The sequence below is a fragment of the Pygoscelis adeliae genome, unplaced genomic scaffold, assembly GCF_000699105.1.
Source record: "Pygoscelis adeliae isolate BGI_AS28 unplaced genomic scaffold, ASM69910v1 Scaffold3, whole genome shotgun sequence".
In the NCBI taxonomy this organism is placed as follows: Eukaryota; Metazoa; Chordata; class Aves; order Sphenisciformes; family Spheniscidae; genus Pygoscelis; species Pygoscelis adeliae.
Window position 1 is genome coordinate 2,214,196 of NW_008824446.1, and position 14,157 is coordinate 2,228,352.

At 34.2% G+C, this 14,157-nt stretch overlaps 1 protein-coding gene across 1 annotated transcript in view; it reads left to right on the forward strand.

Annotated features, from left to right (window-relative positions):
• Nucleotides 1–14,157, forward strand: part of FMN1 (formin 1) — a 147,321-nt gene that overhangs the window by 102,182 nt on the left and 30,982 nt on the right. The window contains exon 13 of the mRNA XM_009320985.1: nt 4,754–4,846. Within this exon, the coding sequence (XP_009319260.1) occupies nt 4,754–4,846 (93 nt within the window). The remainder of the gene's footprint in view (nt 1–4,753; nt 4,847–14,157) is intronic.

A 14,157-nucleotide genomic window follows, 5' to 3' on the forward strand; every position in this document is an offset into this window, starting at 1 on the left:
TTCACTGTCAGGATGATTCGTGTAAATGCTACTGGTGGGTTCTGGTGAGTAAATAGTTAGTAATTTACTGTTATCAACATTAAACTATTTCTGGTTTTGCGTTTACTTTAAAAATGGTACTTAAAAAATTCCAAATCCTGTCTGACTGACACTGAAATGCTCTTTACGTGAAAGTTTGTTTATGGGCAGTGATTCTTTTGACAGATTTACAAGTGTCTGTGGAGTTTTAAAAGACTATTGCCCAATAGGCTTTAAGTGAGAGACATTCTATTTTGTAAATATTTTCACTTATATTGGGGATTTTTAAAGAACTTTTTGAGCCAAGTACTGCATTAAATCTGAAGACAGTGGCAAACTGATAATCAGCAGTTTCCAGCTTTGTTTTAATGTTTTGCTAATGGTTTCCATTTCTGTGGCCAAGATTTGCAGTGGGTGAAGCATGATGTACATCCAACAATTTGTAAGGGCTTTCAAATAGTATTGCACACTCGTATTTTCTTTTTTTGCAATAGCTCATTTAGAAATAAACAATTTTCAAAGTAGCATATTACATTTAATTTCACTAACATACAGTGCATACCAAGAAAATGAACCCGAACTTTATTACAGTAATGGAGAATTTGCATCTGTTTGAACTCAGTAATGCTAAAACAGGTCATTTATTTTCTCAAATTATTATTTTGGAATGAGATGGTGAAAGGAGAAGTGTACGTGTGGTGTGCTAGCTGTCAAATTCCTCAGAATTTCTTCAGATTCCTCAGAATTTCAGAAAATTTTTTTCAGAAAGAAGCATTTCAGAATTTATTTCAAAGAAGGAATGCATAATACGATCCTTTACCTCAGAATCATTCTAATAAAAAACTTGCTAAAATAACTTTATTTTAAAAAGGAAAGGGTTTCTATTATAGTGAATAGGAGAACAAAATATTAAAAAATCATGTAATGTTCCTTCACACATGTTGTAGCAGTTTTAGCAAAGAAAATCAGAGCAAATGATGGAACAGGACTTTTCAGTTTTAATTTTTTTATATAATGTTCGGCATGACTTGATAATTTTATTATTTTTTTTAAACAATATATTTCAAGTAAATTTTTGAGTAAACAAACAAACAAAAAGAACTTATGTAGCAGGAAGTTCAATGAATGTTAGTTACCAGAAGCCTTTATATTATGTTGTGTAGAACTGAGGCAGGTCGTAGAGTTGTATGGTAGCCTTTCAACAATATTACAAATCTAGGTTGACAAACACCAGCTGACTTTAATATGTGGAATTACAACTGCCATTTTAATCAAAACCTTCGATTTAGCCCTGTCATGAAAATCTTTTTCCTCTTCCAAGTGTGTCTTTATTTGTATCTGATTTGTGATTCCTTTGAACACGCTTCCACCATTCTTTGCCATATCTATCCCCAGGCAAATTTGATGATGTTCCAAAGTTCTTCAGCCTAAAAGATACATCTGGTTGGTGGTCCTAGCCATTGTTTTCTTATAGGTATTGGACAAGGAATCATTATTCTGCATAGGACATTCCATTATTGAAGGGAAGACTGAGACTGGAGGGATTTCAGTAGGAATACAAAATTTTTGAGACTGCAGTTGCAGCTGAAGTTCATGACTGCCTTCAGCCAGTGACTCCACACCTATGTGATGTGTCTTATTTTTAACGTTAGTAAGTAAATAAATTCAAGTTTTATTCAACTATTTCAGTGCAGTTGACTTTAAACAGGTTAGTTAACTTTCAGTTGCCCAGATACATTTTTGTTTGTTTGTAGACCAAAAGTATAGGTTATTGAGTGAAGTATAACCTAAATTCAGAGTCAGTTAAAGGAGGATTAAGCAGTATAGGGCAAATACATTGCTTTTGTGATTAACAGATTTTCACTTCATCACCTTTGTCCTTGATTCCTTTAGCTCAAAGCTAAAACTTTCTCAGAGCCCTTCAGTCTATTTTGGCAGTTATCTGAAAGAACTTCAGGAAGTAAACTGATAGATTTCAGTTTTAGATAGATATCATCTAGATAAATATCATCAGCAGAGAGAATTGTCCAAAGGTCTCTTTTTAAGGCTTTCCAATAGTAGAGTCTGCCAGCATTTACTTGACTTCTTTTGTCTCTTTCCGTTTCATTGTTTCAAGATGACTTAAGCAATGCAAACTGATATCTCATCTCATTTCATCTTGTCTCAAACTTTTAGAGTTTTAATCAGTACCCCTGATTCACTTATTCTATGTCATCTGTCTTATTTGCACTTCTCTTCTGTGCCTTTCTTCTTACTCTTCCTCTCCCATCATGCCAGATGTTGATCTTCTTGTTAAGGTTGTTAGGATTCTTCTTAAGAATTCACTACCCAAATCAGCTTTTTCTCTATAAGCTGGTACTTCTTCTTGTCCATATTTTCCTGTAGCTCTTGTCATCTGATTAAGGTTAATGTTAGTCGTCTTTATTAGAGAAAAATTTTATTAAAGAGATTTTTTATGTGCTTTCTTTTTAATTTAGAAACAATTCATCCTAGTCTTGGTCATTTAAACATTTACATGGGACATATCTGAGTAACCTTTCACCTTTCTAAATCTTGTGTTATTGAAGCTTGTAGGAAGCATCTAGGAAGCTTTCAATACTCCAGATAATGCATTAGCCACACCATATGTTTGGGAAAACACCTTTCTAGAGTATGTTAGAGTATGTTTAGATACCACTGTAGCTACAAGCTTATTATTACAATATATATTTATAGAAATCTACTTCTGTATAGATTTATACAAAATTATTTATATAAGGTTATTATAAAATAATTATTGGCTTGCAATCATTGCAACCTTACATGATTGTAATAGTCATGTGCATTCTGTAGTCACTGTGTACCAAATGCCTGAACATAATATGTGTACTAATACTTTTACACTTTTGTCATTTTATATTTATCTAAACTAATTTCTAAATATTGCCTTATATAATTTTCTGTAGATTTTTTTAAACACAAAGAAAAACCACAAACCCGTAGCTGCTCCTTTGTTCAAACTTCCAGTCAGAAACTTAACAATACTGTCTCAGTTATTTTGCTAGATTTTTTCTCCTATGCAATTCTAATGTGTCCGTTTTCTTCCAAAGTAAAGTGTTACAATTTGCTTGAATAGCTGTAGAAATCTCCTTCTAGTTCTACAAACATGAAAGTTAGGTATACATAAATTTCATTCAGTGTATGATAGCAGTCACGGAAAGTTCACATTTTTGATAAAGAGGCATGTATCATAAGAAAATAATCTTTGAAAGTCATATAAACTTCCCTGATTTCTGATTTGTTTTGCTTAATTTAATTTATTAAAGACACATAACTAGGCAGCTAATAAAAGACTTTCTTTCCCAATCTGTTATGTTTAAATTAATGCTCTGTTCTGCCTACTATCTGGCATACAAACAAATATCCATTAACTTTACTCTGAACAGTTTCAAAGGTCTGTCTTATGCTATAAGTTGCAAGACTAGGGATTAAAGATAAACTTAGACAGTAGCCCAGGACATTTTACATAAGCTCTAGAGCTCCCCAATAATGTCATAATCCACAACCTACGAGAGTTGTGGAGGCATGCTAAATTAAAATATACACTTAGGTGGGAACAGGTATCTTTTCAGCATTTTTCTGTAACAACTGTCCAAATGTATTTCTGATCTCAAATTAGTGGAAAAGCTGTCTTTTTTAGTAAGCCCTGGTGGTCCAAGAGTATTATAGACACACTACTAATTGTACAATAAAATGTATGCATCTGTTTTCAACCTTCTGTTGACTTTTTTCACTGCACTGCAAACTTACATTAACATGACATTTTGATTACAAATTCTCAGCTTCTGTTGCCACAGTTTTGTATTAATTTTTGCTGCAGTAAGTTGAATTATATAATGGTGGTAGCAATACGGTGTGAATATGTTTCATGCAGCCAAACTGTAACTCTTGGGTTTAACTCCAAAATAAATTTCCATCTAAATATACCTTCTTGGGAGTGAAGAGTTGTGGAAAAAAAAAATCTTATAGTAGTTCATAAATTCAGTTGCTAAATGGAAGGTAATTGCATTTTGATTTTTAACAATCTCATTTCATCTTTAATGTGGAATGCTGGATTCTACAAAGTTTACTAGAAGTTCTAGGAATGTTAAAATTTGTTGGCAGATAACCTGGAGTTTTTAAAAATTGGCATGGCATCAGGACTTAAAATAACAGGTAGATTAAATAGTAAAAAACTTGCAGTTAGATGTAAGTTAACTTTCCTACAGACTTCTACTATTTCCTATCATGGCCTGGAATTTGAATACTTAAGTAAAGCTGAATTCCTGCATCTGTGTTAGGAAAAATGGTTGAGTATAGGATGCCTGGCACTGATTGATTAAAATCAGTCCAGATACAAGGCATCCTCCACTCACCAAAGAAACAAAGTTTAGAGCTTTAAATACCATCTAGAATTTGTGTGTGAGGCAGGCTGTGTTAGTGGCAAGTCGCAGCACACAGCTGGAGTTTTAGGACAAAGTCATTGCTAAAGACAAATTCCACTCTTTAAACACATATAGAATTTTTTATATGGTATGCTATACTAGTATTGGTATTTTTTATTTTAATGTAATTGCTGGATTCCTTAGTGCTTATTGATTTCCATTTCCTTTAAAGTAAGCCTAGGTGACTAATTTAGATGTAGGCTTCTACAGTGTTGACGTCTACTTCTGGTAGATGAATTCTGCCACAAATGTCTCTCAACTTCTTTTTGTAGCCTCTGAAAAGCAGATGAAGTTAGTTTGCAGAGAGTCTTCTGAAGAGCATCTCCAGCCCTTCAAGGAGAAATTAGAGGAATTCTTCCAGAAAGGTAACCACATTTGAAAAAAAAAAAATGGCAAATAGTGTAGTGGTTTACAAAGTTATACATAATGTAAGCTGCATTAAATATCTGTTGCCTCTGAAAATTCCTGCTATCTGTTATGGATTATGTTCTTAATATGCCTAATATATGTTAAGAATAATGGTTACACAGATCTTGGACATCACTTGTCAAAGATAATTGTTCCCTTGATCTCACTCATTTCCTATTGATTATTTTCTGCTTTGTTCTTTATAATTATTTGTAGGCAAAATTTAAAAGATACTCATCCTACACCAAATTTATCAGAGGGAATATAAAGCTTCCATTTTATAAAAGACCAGAATGAAAAATACCCTTCTAGAGAAAGTCCACATATATACATGAAGTAATGGCATCTTTTATCAGTAGTGTGGGCTTATGAACTGACTAATTCAGATTTAAAGATTTTGTCTTGTGTGAGACAGAAATAGGCATAAAGAAGTGATTTACCAGGGTAGAGTCTGGAGACAACAGGGATGAGATCCAAGATACAATTTGATCATCAGTTCAAGACAATGTAAACGCAAGTTGCTGTTGTTGAAAAGAACAGTCCTGCTCTCTCCTGCTTCCCAGATTCTGTGTTCCCAGTCACCTGCTTCTACCAGCACCATTGTCCCAGGAGCTGTGCAAAATAGGCAAGGGAATAGATTTTTTTTTCCCCAGGTTGTAGGAGTACAGACTATTTGGGTAAAGAGAGTAAGTGGTGCATTTTATGATGCCTATATTAAGAATTGTTAAGAATTAAATATTACCAAGGGGCTAGTATTTCTCACAGAAATTGTGAACAGTTTAACAATTTACTGTTTGAGAACTCAAGTGAACTATCTGAATCTACTAATCCAGTCAGAATGTTTACTTACTATTAGTGATTCTTCAGATTGTTGTAATAATTTATGAATTAGCTTAATCCTTTTTATAAAGATTGTCCTAATGTATTTTTAATAACTTTATTTCATGAGGCTATGGTATTAAATACTTTGATAAGTGAAAACGGTGTTTTAGAAGTAGCAGTCCCTGTTAAATTGTACTGTTAAATAAGCTAATATTCTTCTTCACCCTTCTCCCAGGCCATGGAGCTCAATGGAAATATTTATTTGATATATTTTTTTCTTTTAGTTGCAAGTGTATTTGGACATATTAAAGCTGCAAATTTCTTGCCACAGAACTTGTAAAACAAAGAAAATATAATGGAAATCTTTATGTCAACTGCAGGACAGTTGTAATGTCTTTCCAACTTACTTCAGTTAAACAATAACATCAAGATTGAGATAGTACTATATATATTTCTACAGAACCATTATGATCTCCAGCATGCTTCTTGATCTTGCTTGCCATATTGTAGCAGATCAGTGTAATTGTGTCTTGTATAGATTAATTGATTCATTGCATTGTATGAATTACCCTGTTAGAGCAGCTCAGAAATGAACAGTCTGTATTCTTTCCTCACTACTAGCCAGAAATGCATCAGAGCAGAGCAGCCAAAATGATAGACTCAGGTATAGATCTGGACATAATTCAATTTTGCCCAGGTCTTGCCAAGACCCTAACCAAATGGTGTCTTCCATGATCATATCACAGATTCTGTAATTCTTATTACACCCTGGATCTCTTGAGGACTGTTGTGGTTAGTCTGGTAGGCAGCTAAGCACCACACAGAGCTGCTCACTCATTCCCCCTCGGTGGGGCTGGAAAAAGGGTCGGAAGGGTAAAAGAGAGAAAACTCATGGGTTGAGATAAAGACAATTTAATAGGGAAAGCAAAAGCTGCGTGCACAAGCAAAGCAAAATAAGGAATTAATTCACTACTTCCCATCGGCAGGCAGGTGTTCAGCTATTTCCAGAAAAGTAGGGCTCCATCACACATAACCACTACTTGGGAAGATAAACACCATAACTCTGAACTTCCCCCCCTTCCTCCTTCTTTCCTCAGATTTATTGCTGAGCATGATGTCATATGGTATGGGTTATCCCTTTGATCGATTCGGCCAGCTGTCCCAGCTGTGGCCCCTCCCAACTTCTTGTGCACCCCCAGCGTACTTTCTGGGGGTCAGCGTTGGATATAGAGAAGGCCTTGATGCTGTGCAAGCACTGTTCAGCAATAGCTAGAACATGGGTATGTTATCAACACTGTTTTGGTCACAAATCCAATACACAGCACCATATGAGCTGCTATGAAGAAAGTTAACGCCACGCCAGCTAAAACCAGCAGAAGGAATAGCAAATGCATATCACCACAGTCCCCAAAAATAAAGGCAACACAGTACCTGGTTTCTCCTGCAAAGCTGAGCTACCCTACTTTCTGATGAGTGGAATGTGATAAAAATACCCAATTGATCTTGGAAGAAGATTAGTTCTGCTTTAGAGAAAATTGCAATTCAAGTGTGCATTATCATTTCAAATAGAAAAACGTATTCCTCCAAATATTTGCCCTGTTTATGCCTATCAATATGGAAATCGAGATCTATTTATCTTTGTCAAAGTAACAGAATGTTTAAACATTCATTATGTTTATGAATAATGTATATATTTTTTAAAAAGACAGGATATATTCCTGCACAGTGTCCTGGGACAATGAGTTATTTGTATAAATTACTAAATTTGTTGGACACTTCTTCGTGTTTCAGGTTTTTTGTATTCTAGAAAGAGCAAAAACACAGGGATTACTTACTTGTCCACTTTTCTTCTTATGTTCCCTTGTTCTCCTTTTTCTTTATAATATTATGTTTTATGGTATCTAATCATACACATTTAATTTGGTCTAATTTAACTTCCCATCTTTTGACATTTCTGTTTCATCTACTTTTTCTGAGATGAGTTGTCAGTAGGTTGTCAGATCCTATAATTATTGATCCTATTTCTCCTTCAGTCACCTGATTGATTTGAATCGTTATAATTGGTGGGTGGTACTTTCTGTGGCATTCGAATGGAAATCCTATAAAATTCTACACTGAAGATAGGTAAAAATAACACAGAAACCCATCTTGATTTATGGTACTGGAATAGGCATTGGACAAATGTCAAGCTCAGAGGTTCAGTTTAGATAAGTGTCTGGAAACTCAGCTGCTTCTCTGAAATTAGGAGTTAACTGATAATACTGAGCATCCGTTAAACATCTGCTTTTAGTTTTGTTTGTTTAAAAAAGAGTTGTGGCTGGTTTAAGCAAATGTAAGAAAAAATTGTCTGTTATCTTTCTGCCAGCTCACAGCAAGTATCCAAAGCTCAGATGCTTTTCTGAAACTTCTGGCTTGAACATAGGGCTGGAACTCATAGATATTCAGGTTTTTCTCACACGCACAATTTCCCATCATTTCTAGTCAATGCTAAATTGGAAATACTGTAAGAAAAAAAACATATTGATTTGCTTAAACTGAATTGTTTACATTTCCTAATTACAATTAATAGCAATTAAATCTAATAGTTGCTGTGTTGTAACAAAAAACACTGAGAGTGTTATGGAGACTGACATTCTAAAATGCTAGAGGGGATAAACTGTACTTCTGCTGATGTCAGTGCTGTTTTGTATAACTGGATGTAATGTAGCCTAGTGCCTTCAACAGGGAATTAGGTGCCAGAACCTTTAGGTTCTATTCCCAGTTTAGCTGCTTGACGTGTGATGCTAGAATAGTTGGTAAATTTCTTTTTCAGAGAGCGTTTCACTTTTCTGGTACACAGAATGTTAAATAATGATTCTTGCTATTTTTTGTAGTGAAAGATAATCTTTGTCAAGTTCTTTGTGATTCCCACATGAAAGACATCATGTGTAAACTGTGTTAATACTTCATTAGCTGTATTTGATGTGCCCATGCTTTTTGAAAAGGGCTTACAATGCGGAAATGGTCTTTAGTAGATTTAATTATATTATATGCCACAAATTATATTAGCTTTACTATAATATGGAGACCTAAGAATTACTATAAATTAATACTCACTTACTCTATTTCCAGTGGAATTACTGTATTTTTTTCAGAAATATGTTCATAATGTTTTCCATTTATATTGCCATGATATGCAAAAAGAACTTTGAAATTATGGAATTAATGGTTGGTTTGGAATGCTCCTTAATTTATGAAATTCTTGCTCAGAATTGCTTAGAAGAAAACTCCTCTTTTGATATGAAGCTATCTCACACAAGAAAATCAGAATAGTTAGATGAATATGAGAAAGATGCAAAGTACTCTGTTTTGAAAAGGAGAAAAGAAAGAGTTTGGTTACTGCAGCTATGAAGCTCACTAGAAGGGATGCTGGCCAGTAGCCTTTGGTGTTAGTCTTTCATGACATTTTTTATTCTCCTTGTGCATTCTCTCAAGAATAATACAAACCAGAAAGTAAATGACATACAGGAGTAGGCGACTAACCTTAATAGAATTTATTTATTTTTTTTGCCACTTGACTATTTCATATTGTTTGTCCATTTTAATAAATGTGGAAATGCATAACACAGATTCATGCAGGATCTTGCAAAATCTGGTCCCAAATTCCCCTTCATTGGTTCCAGGTCAGAAAGTATGTAAAAACTTTAATCTGGGCTTGATTTCCTCCCTCATATACTGGAATGTGCAAATCAAAAAGTCTTTATGCTTCATAGCAGTTAGCATAGGAAGAGCATAGCTGCCTCTCTTCATTTCTCTAAGAATAAACCATCTTGATGGTGAAGACTTTGCTATTAAAGGAATTCATTTAGTTTACAGCACATTCTGGGAAGCAAGTAGCCTGATGTCAAGACAGAACAGTTTTTGAAAATCATTAATAGTGGAAAGCAAAGCTGTTTGGGAAAGGCACATGATACACTGAAGTGTCCAAGGTAACAAGCAAGATGGAGAGGGAGGGATTTGACAAATAGAGTGGATCTGTTGAGATTAATCCCATAGTAAATGAGATTGTCCTGTGTTTAGAATTCTAGCCTAGCACTTAGGAAACATTGGTTAAGTTCATTGCTTTGCTACAACCGCTGTATGTCTTATACTACATAAAAGATCAACACTGTGCAGTCATGGGGCTATACAATAGGAAAATAGAGTCATAGTCCAAGCTACTCACCACAGCATTATGTCAGGAGGTAATGCATTTTTCAGAGAAGGTTTCCACATGGAAAATGTCAGTAAATCTGATTTTTACTGCTGAGTGATTTCTTCTTAATAATTTTAGCCAGGCTGCAGTAGCTACCTGGGCATGCATCCAGTCTATTGCGCTTTTTAATGTATTTCTGGTGCAGAACAGGAGCTTTGATCCACATTTCCTCATTTGGCTGTTGGAAGGCACCATAGAGGATTGTTGAGGTAGTCCAGTGGGAAAGAAAATAAGAAATAAATTCTATTAAGGCTAGCCCCCTTCACTTGTATGTTAACTACTTTCTGGTTTATATTATTCTTGGGGGGATTATACTAAGAAATTAAGAAATGTTATGAAAAAGCAACATCCAAGTGTACTGGCCAAAAACTCTGATCAAAACTGCTACACTCTCTAACATGAGAATAGGGAGGATAAACAGGGGGACTTGTGTGATTCCGTAACATACCTGGCTGCCTAAAAAGGCAGAGAGCTACCTCCTGGCCTTTTCAAATGTGTGAATCAATTTCACATGAATTATTTGATCTAGATTACTGCAACTATGTAAAGAATTGTTACTTCCTTTCTCATGCATGTCTCCATGCCTTCATGCCTCTCTATCAGTTCCACTTTCATAATTTTATTTCCAGAAAAATAATTTCTTCTGTTTAAGTAACAAATTCTCATTGGATACTGTGACTCTGTATTTTCTTACAAATTTGTTCAGCAGTAAGAAGATGAAATACCGATTCTTTATTTGTAATCACTGGGTTTTAGATCACAGAGTTCTAAGTGAAACCTTGTTGAAGTATATTTGATGTCTTTTAGCTAAATAATTGAAAGCCTAACTCATTTAGATCTTGATTTCAAGCTAGCATCCAGGAAGATATTTTTATTATTGTTCGTTTTCATTCCTAATATCCCTACTCAAAAAAATTTATTATCGCATTACTTGTTACCATCTTAAATTTATTTTCACCCAACTTTACTTGTTTCCATTTTCTTCCTCAACAATACATAAAATACCATCTTATAATAGCTTTCATATAAGAAATTTATGCCACTAACTTTTCTTTAACTACACTGTAATATATTTCAGCTGGCAGACTTTCAGTTTCTTGTTGATTATTTCCTAATTGTTCCTGGGTATATAAATATTCCATCTTAAATGTTGTTCTTGTGCTATAGATGTTCATACGTGGTGACTTTTTCTCTTCATCTGGTAGCACCTGTTGTATTAACCCAGGGAAAGCAACCTTCCTTTCTTAGTTTATAGCCCCATACATATTTCGAGTGTGGAAAGATGATAGTATAATTTCTTATATTACAGCAAAAAAAGTAACTCAAAGTAACTTTGAGTTGAGTAACTTGAGTTACTCAAAGTAATAAAAAAAGTAACTTTCCCCTCAAAACTCTACTGCTTTTCAATCAAAGCAGTCTATGAAGTATAAAGCAGGATGCTAATGTCATTTTATAGTAGTGAATCAGAAGTCAAGAATACTCCAAGATACTATTATCAGTACCACTTTCACAATACAATAATATTTCTTATTTCTCTCTTACTGTCAACAGGACATACCTTTATAAATTTTAATATAGTCAAAGATTAGGAAGACATTTACATTGGCACTTATTTCCTTTAATAGTCTGACAACATTGTATTATTGTTTTTAAAACAGATGTAGAGATTATGTTTTAAGTCTTTATTCATATCAATTTGGTAGAGCATGCCTGTAATGACTTCCCAAAATATCAGAAACCCCTGAGAAATATTTAAAATTCTTGCTTCTCTGCAATAAAAATATAGCTTTTCTTCCCAAGAAGAATATTAATAGAAAGAAAGAAAAATATTCCAAAACTGCATATGAAACTAAGTCACATACTTGTCTTCCCACTAGTGTTGTACTCCTCTACCTTAATCTACATATTGGATCATGGTACTTGTGTTCCCTTTTATTTGTCAAGCTCTTAAACGTTTTAATGCTGAATAAGTGAAGCAAGAAAATCAAGAATAATTTTTAAGATCACTGAATTTCAGTAACAGCTGCCTTTTAAAATATGGTGTGTAAACAACAGCAGAAGAGCAATAGCACTTACAAGGATCTTACAGTTGCCCTGATTTTCTGTAACCTGCAATTATGAAGCTGCTCCTGTCAACCAAAAAAACATATCTCTGTAAAGACAACCAGTTCTACAGGACATCAGACTCTCTTGCAGATTCTGTGACTATCCAGTCTGCATATCAAATACTGATTCTTCCTTTTGTGAATAAACTGTACAAATATGAAGATTTTAACTTCAAAGCTTTATTTTCTGTTCTACTTATCATAACTTTTTTCCCCTTCATTTGTTTTCACTGAGATGTTTTATTATCTCTGCCACACATATGCAGTTCTCACATTAAACAGTGTGGGAGGATATTTATGTCAAGTGTCAAACATGAAAAATATGTCATACTTCCTTGCAGTGATAATGTTTGCTTAAAACTTTTTATCCTTCCCAGCAATGACATTACAGACCAGGCAAAGTTTGTGTTTAGATGTGGAACGCTGTTTTATATGCCAGCAGCAGAATTACTTTAATCTTTCAAACTGTTTGTGACAGTCATAACTGTTTTCATCACTCCAAGATCGTTGTATTTAAACAGATGAAAGAGTGATTTACATAAATTGGCATGAGTCTGCAAAGCACAGAACCTTATTGCTGTGGTACTCTGAGATTGTATAGTTAGACAATAGTCTCAGTCCATAAGACACCAAATAAGGTGTCCTGGAATGTGATTGCATCCATATGCCTCTAACTAACGCAATATTGACAGTGAGCTGATTCAAAGAACAAGAATTTGCTCTGAAATGAATGTTTCCTCCTACACTACAAGAAGAATTACCAGCATCAAAGTCCTGAAAATTGATGTTAATTAAAACTATGACTTTTCAGGAAACTTCCAATTGATTATTTTTGAGACAGATATACATCAGATTGCTGTAATCAGTTCCACTATATCATGACTTACTATAAAAATTGGAGGGTTACACTCCCTTAGAATGTGTAATATAAATGTAATTTAGAAGGACTTGTAAGTAAAAATGCAACGTCATCCTCTCTGAGAAGGCAAGGAAAGAATCTCTTAGAGACAACAGTTCCTTCTAGCTTCTTTTCAATTTGATTGTGTTATACTGAATTACTGTGGCTGCTGCAAAGTCACTGGTATTTCATGATAGAGAGGGATTTCCTATTAATAGCAACTGAGTGATATAATGAATGTTAGTTTGATACCCTTGATTTAATACAAAAATTTATGATGTATATGACAGTTATAAAATCTATACCTAGAGTTACCAATACCTTCAGTATAACCGCTATCAGCTGTCTCGAGTCTAACATTCTCTTTAAATTCTCATTGAAACCTTATTTTCTGTTCAGTTCCACTGGATTTCTTCCAGTGCCTGTATCATAGGTTTATAGGTAAACAGAACCATGGGTTATATATGTTGGTTTTTCACAGGAATCCTATTAGGCTATTCTTTTAGTCCAGCTGCTTTCTTCTTCTTTACTGTATTCTTATGAATTTCCTGCATGATTTCCTATTTATCTACTTATCTTCTTGTGTTGTTATTCTCTGTGCTGCAGTCAATGCCACTAGCATGCAGTTTATCTGGATTTGCTCTGCTATTTACATCCTTGTCTTACCCTTTTTATGCTGATATTGAAAGTCAGGGAACTAATAGAGTTTAAATCCCTGTCAAAGCTTTACTTAGCAGGAAATCAGGATGCTCACTGATTAATTACTTTAGATTATATATCCTATGAACAAGTGCTTACATATATGGAAGCTATTACTGCAAAGACAGAGCAGAGTCAAGAATTGGAAAGGATTGGATAGACGAGATTAATGCACTTAATAAATAACAAAAGGCCCAAACACACTTGCTCTCAAAAGACTTTAATACCTACCATCACACTGGTCGCTCTCACCTTATGTTTGTCCCCTGTACTCTGTAATTTCACACCATAGTCTTTGGATTAAGCTTGGAAATACCCTTCACTGCTACCATAATACAAACTGATTATGACAATAACATGCTTAATCTGATATGCATTTATGTAGAACTTCTCTGTATACTTTCATAATTTTGGTATGTTCATCATTTTTCTCAATTATGTTTTGTACCTGTGCAAACATATGAATATCCTGTTTTAATGCTTTTGAGCATGATTGATAAAAATACTAGA